Source organism: Haemaphysalis longicornis, unplaced genomic scaffold (assembly GCF_048455015.1).
Source record: "Haemaphysalis longicornis isolate Haplotype H1 unplaced genomic scaffold, Haemaphysalis longicornis Haplotype H1 scaffold_1, whole genome shotgun sequence".
In the NCBI taxonomy this organism is placed as follows: domain Eukaryota; kingdom Metazoa; phylum Arthropoda; class Arachnida; order Ixodida; family Ixodidae; genus Haemaphysalis; species Haemaphysalis longicornis.
Window position 1 is genome coordinate 399,775,243 of NW_027526203.1, and position 16,731 is coordinate 399,791,973.

General features: G+C 45.9%; 1 protein-coding gene across 5 annotated transcripts in view; it reads left to right on the top strand.

Annotated features, from left to right (window-relative positions):
- LOC144155389 (uncharacterized) overlaps nt 1-16,731 on the top strand; it is a 78,100-nt gene that overhangs the window by 54,888 nt on the left and 6,481 nt on the right. For all 5 annotated transcript variants that reach the window (XM_077686780.1, XM_077686778.1, XM_077686781.1 and 2 more), the window contains 5 exons: nt 1,370-1,492; nt 3,006-3,241; nt 8,604-8,863; nt 12,403-13,025; nt 14,571-14,853. In XM_077686780.1, the coding sequence (XP_077542906.1) occupies nt 1,370-1,492; nt 3,006-3,241; nt 8,604-8,863; nt 12,403-13,025; nt 14,571-14,853 (1,525 nt within the window). The remainder of the gene's footprint in view (nt 1-1,369; nt 1,493-3,005; nt 3,242-8,603; nt 8,864-12,402; nt 13,026-14,570; nt 14,854-16,731) is intronic.

Genomic DNA, 16,731 nt, shown 5'->3' on the forward strand with positions numbered 1-16,731 from the left:
CCTCATGGCAGCATGGGGGGCAGAGGGGAACAAAATGAAGCGTGTGCTCCACAGTGCTCCACAAACTGGGACTGTCAGTAGACACCTAGGTGATCAAAAAAGCATCAAGGGCAAACCAAGGTGTTTCAACATAACTCCTAAAACGGATCCTCCCTTGCACACCTGTAATGAATCTGCAACAGGTTGTCCCCAAATTTTTTGCTTTCTGCCTGCAAGCGAAATGCGAATGCCCAACTTAAATCCCAAATTTCTAAAAGAACGAAATTACTCCCCTGTCTAGTGCTACTGTCGTGCTAACATTTAGTATGTTTACAATGTCACATTTAGTAGTGGCCGCATCACTTTAGTGAGTTTGTTGTTTTTGAACCAACTGCTGTGGTAGGGTTGTAAAGTATTTATATTTTGTCAAATTAATGTCACTTGGTCAATTCAAGTGTATTTCAGCATAAGTGTAAGTACTTTTTGTAGTAACGTTTCTACTTTAATTTTTTTTTCCTTGTTATTTTTGGGGGTCATATAATGTCTGGCTTTGCTTTAGGCGTGTGTAATGGGAGACTTTTAACACCAGCTCATTTTGCTCTTTCAGGATTGGTTCAAATCGTTTGTGGACGTAAGGCTAGCTCAGTCAATGAGCTTTCTTGGTGTGCATTTTATTCTCTGTTACGTCTGAATGTCATTAATGCAGATTGAAAAATCTTCCTGGTCTTTGGGCTTTCAGCGTAGCGTTCGCTTGATTTACCTGTTCAATTCTTTGAATGCAATTGGGTTTATTTAAATTGTTTTGCTTCATCCTGTTATGCACCATGTGCCTAGCGCCCAGTCAGGTGTTATTGTAGGTGTTGATATTAAAATGAGGTACATATGCCAAGTGCTCTTAAGGAAACTTCAGAAAAGCAAATGCACATCTGTTGCATGAAAACAGTACCTGTAAGTAAGTACAATGCATGCATCTATGGTGTGAGACTTGTACAAATGCATTAAAACTAAATCAGTGAGGAAAAGTGTTTTGAAACTGCACATGGGATCATGCAGCCACACTGTTCCGTTTGTCTTGTGGGAAAGAAAAAAGGATATTAAGTTTCAGTAGAAAAGTTAGAATTCCTTACAGAGCTTTCATTCTTGTGCTGCTGAGTGTAATCGGTGAAAGTGGCCGTAGACACAGTTTAGTGCAGATGCCCTGTTTGTACAGTGTGGTGCAGTTGTTATGAGTTGTGCTCAATATCCTAAAGCTTGGCGGGCATTTGAATCGCTTCTGCTTGAGTATGTACTCTTGCGGCATGAACCACCTGAGGCGGGAGGATGTGCACTGGGTGTTGGGTGATCGATCCCCTGACGGGCGGTTCCCCGTGTTCCTTGTTGTTGCAACCAGGACAACTTGCAGCAGCTGCAGGGGAACCTGTTTGACAGCCAGAATGACCCCGTAGACCTGGGACAGGCAACACAAGTGTTCTCGCAGAACGGCTTCTTCTCGCCCGCTCCGTTTGGCCTGCAGGTGAGTGGAACCCTCACTGTGCGCCACATTCGGTAGCCAGAAAGGGTTGTTTGCAAATTGCGGTTGCACCTTCCTGCTGCAAAAACTGAATATGTTCTATACTGTGCGTGTGTGTGCGTGCGTGCAGTTTAGTTCAGGCAGCATGCTGTGGCAGTTCAAGCTCATGGCTGTAATCAAATAAAAAATGTTATTGGAACTGCCTTTACGCAACTGTTTTTCTTCAGTGCAGTAAAAAATGTTGAGTACGGAGCACACCACAATGATGAGGCTGCTGCTTCTAGCAAAAAAAGTGCCTGCGCTGCATCATAGCTCACTTTTTCCTGGCAGAGGTGCAGTGACCGTTGGGGCACTAAGCTGCAGTTGCAGCAGGGACACTCTGTGAACGGACGCCGAGGAGAGTGATAAGCATTGCGTAACTGCGAACTGACACTCTGTGAACGGACGCCGAGGAGAATGATAAGCACTTCCTAACTACTAACATGTGCAAGCCTTGTTCTGAATTTTATCCGCCCATTTCAATGCATTTTTTTTAATTCACAACAGCTATGTGTTCAAATGGGCCATTTTCTTTTTTTCATTGTCTTTCTCATCAATTTGGTGACATCGTCTTGGCTGTGATGCTGCTGTCACCGGTGCACAGGGCAGTATTTATTGAATTTAATGGTATTTGGCTCACTGCCGCTCCCAAGACAACTTGGACAACCACACACCCACATCCCCTGCCACTCCCAGGACAACTCATGTACAAAAAATATTGCGGACGTGCTGCAAAATGTATTGAAAGGTCACCTAAGTGCATAGATCATGTCGGATAACTGTTAGACAACAGACGGAGTGCATGTTTCTTCATCTGCATCGCTTCAGCTTACCTGAGCAGCACGGCTGCATTGGCCGTGCGATTCAGATGCGACCAAAGGAGCAAAGGGGGTCTCTTGCTAGTCGCTTCAGTGGTGCATTGTTTTAAAGAGCATGTAACTAAAAAGTTTTCCATAAACCTGGGCTTCCTAATTAGTGGGTAATCATTTTTGTATTTAGTTGTGTTAATGTGTTTGTATTCCGTACAATTGTTTTGTTGGATAAGGCAATCCTAAATAGAGTGCTTACATCTCCTGCGGAGCACCATAGTGCATTACGAGCCTAAATTTCTAGCGGAACAAATCTGGAAAAAAAAATGACAGGTTTTGAGGACTAGGTAGTTATAAAAAAAAAAGTCGGCAGTGAAAGGGTTAACCATAAGATAAGGTGAACGTAGAAATTGTCATCATAAGCTCACTCACAAAATAGTGGCTGGGTGTTTTCTCTTTTCCCAAGCTTCACAAGCAAACAATGCACTCAGCCAGGTAATAATGCAAACAACTATGGGAGTCTTACTGCACAATGTACGTAGCCACCGGTAATTCACAGATTGTTTCCCTTCGGTGTTGGGAAGGCGTGCGATAAGCTCACTTACCTGGCCTGTGGATCTAAGTTAAAACTGTTCACCATCACCACATCCTGTGCCCTCTCGCTCCAGGGTGATGCTTTGGACGTGGGCAATTTGGCCAACACCTTTGTGACAACACCACTGGAGACGCCATCTGGGCTTGTTTCGGATACGGCCGAGAACGATGAGTTGCCTGCCGAGCTCCCGGTATCGAGCGAAGATGCGGGTGCCTCCTTGGCACAAGAGTCAACACTGCAGCAGGCTGCACAGGATGCGCTGCGAGCAGCACAGGTAGACACCGGAGAAGAAGAGGAACGACCTTTCGTGTGAGTGGGCACTGTGGGAAGCGGGCTGCCTGAGCCCTGTGCAGTGTTCAAAGGCTTTGTGCACACTGCACGCATAACTTAAAAGGTAGCATTACGGTGCACATATTTTCCTATTACAAAAAAATGGCTGACGATTGTTATGTACTGGTGTTGTTGGGACTGTTATCAGTAACATAGGGCAGGCAGAGTCAGTACGGGCGCAGTTGGCGGGAGTGCCGTCACCACTGTGTAGGAGTGGCATTTATTCACAAAAGAGCCAAGTGAATGTAGGGGGTGCCAGCAAGCATACATAACATGCCGCCGTACAAGATATGAGAACACAGAAAAGGAAGAAAACAATCACATGAGGAATCCTGAGGGAAGCCTCAGTTATGTCTTCTTCTGGGGTGATTGTGATTGGACAGTCTTCGGGTCTGGGGGGCAGTCAGCCGGAGGAGCTCGTGGTTGTGAATGGCATGGCTGATCTTCTGTTGACTCGTTGGGATAGTAGTCTTCAGGTATTGTTCAGGGGTCCCCTGAGTAGTGTCGTGCTCATAGGTGTTGTCGGTCGCACGTGTACACTTAACCATTGGCTGCTGTAATAGTATACCTCCATGGCTCTGGGCCTACCTGTGTTACGACTGCTTTCACCCATTTCTTTTGATTTTGAAACCACACTGGCATGTGCTTGTTTAACGGAGGCAGGTGTCGAGCTTGCTGGTCAGCGGGCTTGTGCTGCGCCTGTGGCCTTGTATGAATTTGTCTCTGGAACACCTTACGCGGGTAGTGCGGCAGCAATGTACTGGGATGAGATGGAATGAACGTCCTTATTCTTCTTCCCATAAGCATCTCATCTGAGGAGTGGAGGCCATTCATTGGAGTTCCTCTGTGATTCGTCACCACCACTGAGAGTTCCTTGCCTTCAGACATTGCTTTTGCCATTGTTGCTATGATGGTCTGGACAGTTCTCTCAACTTGTCCGTTTGACCAAGGGAAATGAGGCGATGTAGGGTTGTGGGCAATATCCCATTCCTTGTTAAAGTTTCTGAACTCTGTGGAATCCAACGGAAGACCTTGATGAGTCCAACTTCTGAGGGTATGCCAAAACGTGCATACGTATCCTTGAGCACTGTGATGACAGCTGAGGCTGAGGTTGTTGAAATCTTCTGGACCTCCGCAAACTTAGAATAGTAGTCCACTAAAAGCAAATAAGGTGCACCATTGTGGTGGGAAAAGTCCACTGCGACTTTCTCCCAACGATGCGCTGGCAGTTCTCTGTCAAGGAGTGGTTCTCACTGGTTAGCTCGCTGATGGCGCTGGCAAACCTCGCAGCTAGATATCTAGGGTGATGCTGGGCCAATAGACGCTTTGGCGAGCTGTATTCCTACTGAGATGATGCCTCAATGGGTCATGTGCAGCCTTGAGTGCACTTCATTTTGACACGCTTTGGGCACAAGAAGTCATTTACCGTAACACAGAAAGCCACCAACTGTGTGGAGTTCGCTTCTCATTGAGTAGTATGGCTTCACTGCTGCAGGAACTTTTGAGATCTTGTGAAGCCAGCCATTCTGAATGTACGAGGCAACACGTTGGAGTGTGCTATCAGTTGCTGTACAGTTTTTAGTCTCAGCAAGCTTCGACATTGATGCCTGCACCAATGTACAGGCTAGAACCTGATACTCTTGGTCTGACGTCTTTATGCTTTTTGCTGAATCAGGCGCTCGAGACGGTGTGTCTGCAACTGTCAGGTGTTTGCCAGGCACATACACCAAGTTCACAGTGTATTGATTGATTGAGGGGTTTAACGCGCCGACGCAACGCAGGCGATGAGGCGCGCCGTAGTGGAGGGCTCTGGATTAATTTTGACCACCTGGGGATCTTTATCGTGCGCCGAAATCTCGTACACACAAGCGTTTTTGCTTTTCGCCTCCATCAGAAAAGCGGCCGCCGCGGCCGGGAATCGAACCCGCGACCTCGTGCTCAAAGTTCACAGTGTAGTGCTGGAGTCAAAGTAGTAGGCATTGTACCCTGGGGGAGATTTTGTGGATGTCTTTAAACTGAAGAGCGATGAGAGGTTTGTGATCCGTCTCAACAACGATGCTGCGGCCACAGATGTAGTAGTGAAACTGTTTGCAGGCAAACAAAACAACTTACAGTTCTTTCTCAATTTGTGCATAGAGCTGCTGTGCTGATGTCAGTGCTGAGTGCTGCAGATGCATATGCCACAGGGTGTCCTTTCCGGAGGAAGACGCTGCCGAGTGATTCCATAGGAATTTGCATTTGTCGATATGACAATTAACAGACTACAGACTGTGCTGGCTCGAAGTAGTGCAAGACTGGTGCTGTTGTCAGCTTGCTCTTGATCTCGTTGAAGGCATCAGTCATCTTAGGAGTCCAGTGCCATGTTTCCTCAGATTTAAGATCTCGAAGCGGTTGTGTCTTTGTTGAGGAATCCACGACAAACTTCATGAGATATGTTGCCCTGCCAAGAAAGCAAAGAAGCTCAGCTTTGCTAGTTGGTGCTGCAAGAGCTTCAATTGCCTTCACCTTGCTGGGGTCAGGGGTGTGTCAGCTGATGTCCTATGTAGGTAGCAGAGGACAAACCCAGTTTGAGTTTATCATAATTCAGCTTGAGGTTGTGTTGCAACCAGAATATCATCGAAGTATGGAGTTACAATACCTTGGCGCTCAGAGATACTGTCTACTGCTTGCTGAAAAAGTTCATGGGCAGTTTTGAGGCCAAATGGTACCCTTAGGAATCTGTAGCGTCCCCAAGAAGTGGCAAAAGTACACAAGTACGAGCTGGTTTAATCCAGTGCTAGCTGCCAAAAAACACTCTTAGCATCCAAAACTGAGAAGACAGTGCATCCACTTAGTCGTGCAAACAGTTCGTCTGCTACTGGAATGGGATAATGATGTTGCTTCACGGCTGCATTTAAGTTTCTTGGGCCTAGGCATATTCGTACGCTACCATTTTTCTTGGTAACAATGGCAATGGGATGCACCCAGTCTGTTGGTTCTGTCACACGCAAGATGGTGCCATTCTGCTCCATTCAACTGAGTTCAGCCTTCACAGTCTTTTCTAGGGCACTTGGCACACTTGGTGCACTCTCCTGGTAGCCTACCAATGCCTTCAAACACATCACTAAATTCTTGAAGCACTGCTTCAACCCTCTGTGCAGCTGGAGGACATGCTTCTTCCACTGGTTTGATGCTACTTACTCTGTGTACCAAGTTTAGCCTTTGAGTTTAGCCCAAGTTTAGAATTTGAGGCAGTTCTGCTTGTTTTTCACTGAGTAAGGGAGCTCACATTCATACTCAATGTTGAGTTGCTCACCCAGGTATGTTGCGACCTTCGCCTTTGTTGATTTCAGGGTTGGTTGCGGTCTCTATTTCAACACTAGTTGCTCAGGAAGAATGTTCACGTCGGAGCCCGTGTCCAACTTGTCGTCCCCATTCACGTTGACGGTTTCAAACCAGTCTGTTGATGAGTCTTCTACAGCGTTCATTAAGAGGGTTCCCACGAATAATTCCTGATTGGAGTCATCACCTTGGTTGGCACCTAGCATGCATACTTTTCTCTGTGTTGTTCTTTGCGTCTGACGGCAAACACTCACGTAGTGTCCGAACTTTCCACACGCTTAGCAAGTAGAGCCGTACACGGGACATTGTTGGGGCTGATGTATTGTTCCACATCTGCTGTTCCGCATCTGCTGTACCGATGTTTTTGCTTATTTTTTTGTGTTTGTCCCAAAACTTTTTTGTGCAGTTTTTTCTTTTTTTTTTTTTTTTTTTCCAAATAGGAATTCCTATTTGAAACTATTACCAGTGCAAAGGAAATTTACTATGTTGTACAATTCAATACCATACACTTTTATGTTGCTTTTTTTTTTTTTTTTTTTTTTTTTTTTTTTTTTTTTTTTTTTTCTCTCTTTCGACAGGGAAAAAATTGTGTGCCAGACTATCCCAGAATCACTGCTTTTCCCGTGGGCAGGAAAATGTTAAACTCAAAGTTCTCCCCTGCTTCGGTTACTCAACAATAATTTATATTCTTGCCCAATTTCATATCAAAATGACGATAGTAACAGTGACAAAGGCCCATTCAGCTTGTTGGCCAATCTCACTTATACAAAGATGACAGCAATGATATGGGAGTTCGTTTATTGTAGTTAACAAGAATGCCCAAAACTTTCTACAAACCAGTGGCACTGTAAAACTCAATCTCACAGTCTCGGATAACTTTAGTACTGTACTGAATTCAGTAAAATGTCACCAAACCAATTCCTCATTGGAATGCACTTCTTAAATTTTTCCACTAAAGTGATATCGCACTTGGTGCAAAAGAGTTTCAGTTGAATGAATGTTCATACAGTACATGTGTGATTTCTACATTGATCTTTTTGTAAAATGCTGTGAACCATAGGAGCTTTCGCCCATGTTTACTGTTACTTGAGGTTGTGTTGTTGATAGTGACCACCTTGTTTGCAGAGAGCTGCAGGGCAGGCTCTGAACTAGGACTGTACATAACAGCTGTAGTATGTTAAAGCACCAGAGAAGTAAAAAAAACAAGCCCTTGGAGAGTTAGTTTTACATTGTAGCCTACACATTTCTCATAATGACTTCAGTTTAGTGGAGTTGCTTCAAGGCCCCTCTTCAAGGTCCCCTGGAGTTTGCTGAAGTGAGGCTTAACAAATGTCCATTATCGTGGGCAGGATTGCTCACAAATTTTTGATGTTATGGGCAAGTGAAAGCAGCAGTAACCTATTGTGTGGCTTTTTCTCACAGTGTTGCAGATGTGCAAAAAAGCCTAAAACGTGCCTTACATTGCATTTACCGTACATGTTCCCACGAAGGCTGCAAGCCTTTGTTTAACGAGTGTGTCATATTTCACCATCATAATTGTGTACTAGCACGTGAAATCATAGAGGCAGCTGAAATATAGCTAAGCAGGCAGAGAAATGCATAAATGCGCACCCCATTGTACTATCACAAAATGAGATAAGTTATTTAGGGTCTTCTGTATTTTGAGTTCACATTGCTAAGAGGAGGGCATTTGTGGTTTGTTTTTGTTCAAGAATTTTTTAACACGGGTTTGCGATATGGCAATAGGAAATTTGATGTGACGTTTTCTTTTGTTGTGAATGCGTATTTAAGTTCGTGTCGTTTTCAGTAAGACAGCGCTCGTGTGTGCCACTTTTTTTCGTCTTTGTCAGTGTGCGCTGTGTAGCGGTTTAAAACATGTAACTGCATAGAAAACGAGTGTATGGCAATGCAGAAAAAAAACCAGCCATGAGACTCTGTAAAAATGGCGAGCAGCCTAGTGCCGCTTGCCATTCTGCAGAGATGTGGACCCACAGTGACCACCGGCCGCAATCCTCTGCAGGTGCACGATTTGCGACAAGCGCTTCAAGCGGTCCACCAACCTCAAGTCTCACATGCGCAGCCACGCTGCACGCTTGGCCGCCCCGAAAAGCCACGTCTGCCAGCAGTGCGGGTCATGTTTTGCAACGCCTCTGTCGCTCAAGCGCCACGCTGCTAGTCATCACGGGTCAGAGTCGGCGGGCGGCCCAAGCTTTGTGTGCGAGCTGTGCTCCCTCGCTCTGCCCACAGCTGGCCAGCTTCGGAGGCACGCTGCCCAGCACCGTGAGTGGTCTTCTTGCATTGTGCTGGCACGAAGGGCGCCTCTTCGCTCAGAGTAGTACAAGGCATGTTTTTCACTGCAGTGTAATTTGCATGCCTGCCATGACATGCATATTACTCAGGCAGCTCCCTGTTTCTGGTGCAGTCTCTCGATTGTACACGTGAGGCCTTCAGCCTCCTAAAAAATGGTCTTCTTTTTTTTTCCCCACAGTATGTTCTTACTAACGTCTAAAAGCAGTCCTACTCTGCAGGGTTGGCATCTCTGGGGTTAGGTACAGTTGGTCTTCAAGTGACATGTTGCATGTTTAAATGGAGAAAACTAGAGGTGTGCAAATAGTAAAAGTTCAGCTCGAACCGATTATGAGTTCAGTAGTTCCAAATAGTTGTGAGAAATTCAAATATTGGGTAGAATTTTTTCTCCAAGTTCAAATAAACTTGCTCAGAAGGAAATGAAATGCAATATTAAATTTAAGGTTGCCAACAATGCAGTGTTCTAGTTTACTTTGAACCAAAGAACACACCTGCTCAAGGGCGGCACTTCTAAGGTGGCACTTGCACGAATGCACGGGGTGCAGGTCATAAGTAGGACTGTGTGACCGGCATCTGCAGAAAGCTTATTTTACTCCGGCTGTGTGCAACCCTTGGCACTAGTTTGAACCCCTCCCAGTGTCAGAGAGGCACGGCTTCATACGTCTTTATTCCCCCGACCTTCGCAGCCTGCCTGAGATCGCCCCTAAACAACTTGGCTTATAGACAGAAAACTTTAACAAAAATGCATCGAAGGTCGTTGCTTTTGCACTGACGTCCAAGCAGCTGAATTGTTGAACATTAGCGGACATCCCGTCTCTGCTGGGCCAGGCAGAGTTATCTTCTGTACACCAGAGCTCTCATTACTTTTGTCTGACGCGCAATGACCAGACATTGTCAGACATTTTTAAAATAGCCTATGTTTTCACTCCAACAGGAGTCGATGGGAGCAAAGCTAAGGTAACCGCTTTTGTTTATGCAGCACTAAATCTGGTGGCTCCTTGCTTGTGGGTAATTGCTCACTGTTGGCTGACTTGACAGGAAGTTGCTCAAGTATTACATGCGCAGCTGGGTTAAACAAATGGTGTCATAGAAGTTGTAGATTTTACAGAGGTACTGCAAGCAAGCTTGCATTTCACCTAGATCAAAGTTAGGGCCGCAGGCTTGTGGCAGAGGTTGAGAGAAGTACCGGTATTCAAAGTTTGAAATCATTCATAAATTCAAGCATGAGGAATTTTGAGCTATTAATCAACTTGAGTATTCATTGATTCCAATTCAAACGTCGAATATTTGCTCATTCCTTTAAAGAAAAAACCTAGTGTAGCCCCTTGACCAGCTCAAAGCCTCCTCTTTGAATGCCTCTGAAATCATTAACTTGGGGCACAAGCTGGGTTAACCCCCTCCTCCTCCTTCCTCCCCCCCCCCCCTTCTCGCCCCTCACACACACACATGAGCTATTACCAAATTTAGGAAGATCATTACAGCAAAAAGAACAGTTCAATAATCTGATGAACTTTTTTCGAAGGACGCTGCTCGACCACCTGGTGTAGAGGGCTCTGTGGTGTGTGTGAAAGTTGTAGCTAGTAACACCACATCCAACTTTATTTAAAAGATTCTCATTATTTTTAGATACCCCCTTCTATCCTTCTATAGTACTTGAAAATTATTGACCCTTTCGGCCGTTCTGGTCCACAACCATTTTGGCAGTTTTTGGTGCCATGAAAAAAAACACAAACTGTGCAAGAAAAACTCATGGGATATCTATTTTTTCTCTTGCATTCTGGTTGCAACTCCTTTACCGATACTTGAGTAGCATGTGAAACTGCTCAAAGCATTCTCCTGGGTGCAGGCCAGGGTTTTTACTGCAGGCTTTGCAGAAAATTAGTTTCCCTCCTGCCTTCTTTTGTTTTTCTATCGCTACAAACAGCACAGTCCTTGCTGCTTCAGCCTCGGAGCTTGTAGATAAAATGGCTCGTCCCTTTCCTCGCACTCTGTATGTGCAGACGAGCCCTGCTTTTTGGCGCGAGCCCTCAGACAACCCACCACCTATTCATTGTCCTTCCGCAAAATGCGTAGCTCACAGAGTAATGATCTCCATGGTGCTGTCTCCACCGCCGTCGTGGTCTTCGTCACTCGCTTCCGTTGAGTCACTGTCATCACTAACTGCAGGAGCCCGCAATTCTCGTCCTCACTGAAGTCGTCATCGCTTTTGCTAAGTGCACCGTCATAGAACACATGCGATGAGGAAGCGGCATGTTTCTCACTGAGCAGCTCACACGTGAAAATGCTCTGGAAGCCAGAAGGCCCGTGCTGAACATTGTGCTGCACCCTAGTGCAAAAAGGAGAAAACTTCAACAAAGTTCCCTTATCCCTCAAGAGATGGTGCATCATGTATACGAAGAATGCGGGCGCGTCGTAGTGAGAAAGGCCGCAAAATTTAGCCTTGAGCATCCAAGTCGGGCGTGGCCCGACAGCGGACCGCTACGGCCGTGTTGCGTTGACGGACCGCACAGGGTTAATGGCCACATTGCAGTTTGCTTTAGTGGTTGACAGCTCTTAAAGGTGCCATGCAGACAAAATACAAGTTTGGTTCATTAAAAGGGCAGCTTTATGCCAATATCAATGATACCAATTTTATCTCGAACTTCAAACGCAGACTGGGCATATCAACGAAAACACATGAAGCAGTGGTGACTCCCCAGCCACTTTCCAGGGGTTCCTCTGTAACTTCGCAGAACCTTGTTTGTGTGATTGGCGGTCTCTAGTTCCATTTGATCATATCACTTGAATGCGAAAGTGCAGTCAAAAACTGATGAAATGATTTTAGTGCAGGCCTGTATTACGTCACTCCTGCTAATACATCTCTGCTGTGCAAAATTTAAAATTTCTGGCATTTCTTCCATTTTTTTCAGTTAAAACTTCTTTTGTCGCTGGAATGGAGCTGTGTGAGTTACGAAAGACTAGTTTTTTCAAATCGAACAAAGTTGTATTTTGTTTTCAGAAATGCGTATAGGCAGAAAAAATATTTTCATCTTTCATATTAAAAAGACTGCAGCCGCCTGGGGATGTTAGCGCAGGGCAGATTATTTCCATCTTCGCCACTGGTATTTCTGCACTGCTGCATCTGGCTTGGAACAAAGCACTGCTGCCAACAGAATTATCTATGCAGCATATTTGATGAATGACTCGTGCAGTCCACATTTCGATGTTACAATTGGGCCACAATCACTGCTGATTGTAAGATGCGTGCACAGTCTGATGGTGGGGAAGGTATTTTATAGGGGACGGGAGCTATACTGAGAGGCAGTCCAGCACCTCTGAGACACGTTGCACCTTTGTCTTCTGCCAAAGCGGTCATCTCATAAAAAGCCAGGGCTTCATCACTGCATACGCTGCCCGAACGTCTAGAGCACTGTACCTTCAGTCCTTGGCTGATTGTGGTAGCAATGATGATGAAAATGATGGTATCAGACCAAGTTTGTTGAAGATGTCTCTTTTTTTCTCTTTCCTTCCAGGATTATCCCTAAGGGAAAAGGATCCTGTTAACGTGCTAGTGGAGGACGCAGATCCAGCTTCCTCTGCTGCTGTGGGTGCTGCAATTGTGGATGCAGCAGTCGTTGATGCCGCTGTAGGGGCTGCTGCAATGGGCACCCAAGCTGTGGGTGCTCCTGCAGTGGGTGCTGCTGTTGTGGACGTCGCGGCTTTGGGTGCTGCCGCCTTAGATGCTGCTTCTTTAGAAGCTGCTACTTTGGAAGTTGCTTCATTGGAAGCTGCTATTGTCCAGGCAGCCACTACTTTGGATGCTGCTGCCTTGAATGCTGCTACTATCAGCACAGCTACTATCAATGGAGCTACCATCAACGCAGCCACCGTCAACGCAGCCTCTGTCAACGCAGCCACTGTCAACGCAGCTACTGTCAATGCAGCTGCTGTTGTTGCCGCGGCAGCTGCTGCGGCCGATGATAGTCAGAGGACATCGAAGCGGGGGATGGAGAAGTCAAACGGTTCTGGTACCTCGCGTAAATTTGTCAAATTCACAGAAGAGCAGTCAAGAGAGCTGGCAATGAAGGACCCTAAGGAAGCTACGCTATCTGTTTCCGAAAGAGCACTGATTGCTACCGCTGCTGAAAAAGATCGGGTAAGTATACGTTTCTTAAGTGCATGAAATTTTGGTTGTCAACACAAAAAACTCGTTTTCAAAAAACTTTTAACGCAGCAGGTTGAGGTGCAACATGCATTTTTGACTAACATATGGCATGTGAGTTGACAACAACTGGTAACAATCAAGATTACATCCATCATGTAGCAAGGAACAGTTAGCAAAAGGTGAGCAAAGTAAAACTAAATTGTTTCTAAATTTCTTTCACACAAGCTTTTATTACTAATAAAATCTCCCGTGCTAAAACTTTCTAAGCAGAAATAAAAAAGGGAAAGGGGTAGCATGTTTGATTGACTCGTGCATAAGACTCCAGTCATCGTAGCTTTGGCTACCTGAACAGCTGTTCAATGTTGAGAGCCCTTGTATTTTCCTATAGGAGTGTTCTGGTCATGTGGTGTGCAAAGATACCGTATTTTTGCGCGTATAACCTGCCCCTGCATATAATCCGCACCCCCACTTTCAGTGCGCCGGAAAAGAAAAAAAAAATCCTTGTACATTGCCCGCACATTTGACCCAGGAAAGGCTGCACCAAAGCTACTGCCCAAGCAACACAGCGCATACTATGTAGACAGAAAAAAATTGTATATTTAGCAGTGACAGAATACACTCACTGCGAGGCGAAAATCCCAATTCACTCAGTGTCACACGCTCTCGCTAGAGCTATCACTCGAGCCGTAGTCCTCACTGTTGTACACAAGGTCCTCTTCACTGCACAACGCGCATTGCTGTGAAGCTGCACTAGAAGAAAAACCCTGCGTATTACCGCACCCCTACTTTGCCACTGAAATTTTCGCATTTTTGGCACGGGTTATAAACGCGTGAAAATATGGTAATGGCATAGCATTGTGCGCATAGGATTAGCTGTAGGAGCCATTTAAGCTGCAAATCCCAGTCATGGTCTGGTCATGTGGCAGCTTTGTAAAGGTATAGGCAATGCTCTGACAAAGGCGTAAAGTGTGTACATTTTTTATTTGTCTTAGCTAATTTAAGCTTTGAAGGTTGGAAAAAAGAAAGCTGATGGTTAGTGCCTGTGAATTCAATTAGCTAGTCGTGTACTAGTGAGTGAAGACTTGTGTATGTGGAAAATTGCTGGTTAGCTGTTTATTTTGTGAAGGGTGAAGGTGTGCTGGAAAAGAAGCAAATGCCAAGCAGAGCACTCAGCATCTGGTGCACCGTGCACTGTGGAAGGTGTGCAATGGGGCTGTGCTTGTTTGCCGCTACTGCACCTTTGGCAGTCATGTGGCTCTGAGGTAGAGGTCCCAATTGTAAGATTGAAATGGCATTGTAAACCGAATGATCGCTACTCGAAAAGTGGGCTGTGTCTAAGTGGGCAAACAAATCGAGCCATTGCGTGTTTGTGCCAAAGAGATGGCAGGAAATGTGTTTGTTGTGAGTTGCACCAGGGCTGTGGGGGCCGCAGTAATAATGGTGCCAGAATGAGGGGCGACCCCAGGCTGGCATTTTCTGTGCGCATCTTCTGTCTCGTTCCTCGACCGTGTTAAGCGAGACTGTGTGTGGCCGCAGGAGTCCCGGGAGTGGCAGCGGCCCCCAACGGGGGAGCACGCCAACCGGTGCGACATGTGCCCCAAGAGCTTCCGCAAGCCGAGCGATCTGGCGCGGCACATCCGCATCCACACGGGCGAGCGGCCCTTCTCGTGCGAGATCTGCCAGAAGTCGTTCACGGTCAAGTCCACGCTGGACACACACCGGCGCACCCACCGGGGCGAGCGCAACTACCCCTGCCACATCTGCTCCTCCTTCTTCTCCACCATGGGCAGCCTCAAGGTGCACATGCGCCTGCACACAGGTTGGTGGAGGGGATGGATTTTCTAGTGAAACGGAGTTCAAATTCAAGGAGAGCACATCTGGTTGGTGGATAGCGCGGAATATCTTTATCAGAAACATACAGGTGAGAAAAAGGCAGAGCTTACCATATACATCGAGGCAGCTTATGGCATGTGATCCACTAGAACTTGGTAGATTCAAAAACGTTACGGGAACAGCTTCACGAGAAATGGAGGCAAACGCATTGTTCAACACTTCAGAGTGTTCGCTAGTCAGAATGGTAATGCTAGAATGGGCAAGAGCTTGCTTTCCACACCACTAACGATGGTCAAGTGTGCCTGCATTGAGTATTACTGTGCTTTTGAAAAATGTTTCCCTGGCATTTCGTATTCATTGCAAATTTTAAATAAAGATACTATTGACCTGTATGATTTGCAACCTTATCTTGTGATGTCAAGTGGTGCTCAGAACATTGCAAGAAGTTTCCAAACTGTGAAACACTGCTATGGCAGTAGGTGGAAAACATCATCCGGGGTGAAAGATACTGGAAGAAACATTAAATTCTGTGCATGTGTATGTCCAAATAGTGACAGGGCATGCCCATTCTAGAGTATAGTGGTAGTGAATAGGTTCTGTGTGCTACTGGTGGCAACAGCAAGGGGTTAACCAGAGATAACTATGCTTTTGTGATTGGTGTTATGCAGGCCATATATTTACACTGGCTATGAGTAATGGCCCAACCTCTTCCTGGGTAGAAAACTTGCTGAGCTTGAATTTTTTTTCAACTCAGCTTGTTAGGAAACTTCATAATTCTGATCTGCATGTCTTGTATTATAATTGATGTACTGTGAAAGTTTTATCAGTTGTAGTAAAGCCACTTAGCAAAGGTTGCAATATCTAAAAATGATGTGAATGCAGGAATGTCACAGAAAACAAAGGTGGTTTTTGTTTGTTTTTATTTCCTGATTACTAATGCTGTTTGGTTGTCTTACTGGCAGAAGTAAACATATTCTGTATTGTCCACGAAATGTACCGTAAGTCGGAATATATGGGTCGAGCCGGAATAAAGGTCGACCCCTTTAACGCTGCCTGTCCGGTCCCGTCCGACCGGCTGATCCCCATCCAAGAAAACGTGCTGCCATTCCCTGCGTCTCTGGTGTAAGCGAAACCTTGTCCCGCATACTGCGGTTATGACGTTGAGGTGGCACACTCGTGGGCGGTGAAGACTGGCTACCCAGAGAATCGTTTCCTGGCGTGGTCTACAAGATTTCCTGTGCAGGTTGTGACTACGCATACATAGGTGAATCGGGCAACTTTAAACAGAGATTGAGGCAGCATTAGAACAACGTGAAGAAGAAGCAAATAGCCTGAAATGCTCTTGCCGAGCACGTGGATTCAACGGGCCATAACATTGATTGGGAAGCTGTATCTCGAGTCTTTGGAGATACAGAGGACAGGTCACACTCGGGGGGACGCGGCTTTCAACTTCAGAAAAATGACCAAAACATTGTTTTTTTGAAAGCCACATATTCGGCTTCTATGTTTCCTATTCTGTGCGTCTGCAAAGTTTTTCCGCTGAAAAAAGTCGCAAACTGGCATAAAAAAATAGTTTCGCCAGGCGCGGTGACAAACTATCTGCGCAAAAGGGCGAAAAAACGGCAATTTTCGGAGTACTGTATCTCTGCAACGGTGCCGCCGAGCGCAACCATTTTGATATCGTTAGATCGGCCGAGCGTTCGCCTTTCCGGTTCCGCTCGTCTCTTTTATCTTCGTTCATTCACAAACGCACGAACGGCAGAAAAGAAACAACGCACAAACGAAGCTAGAAAAGCGCTATTCGTCCTCCGGTCGGGGCGCGCTAAGACGACCCTCCTGATTGGGTGTCGGGGTGCAATGCAAG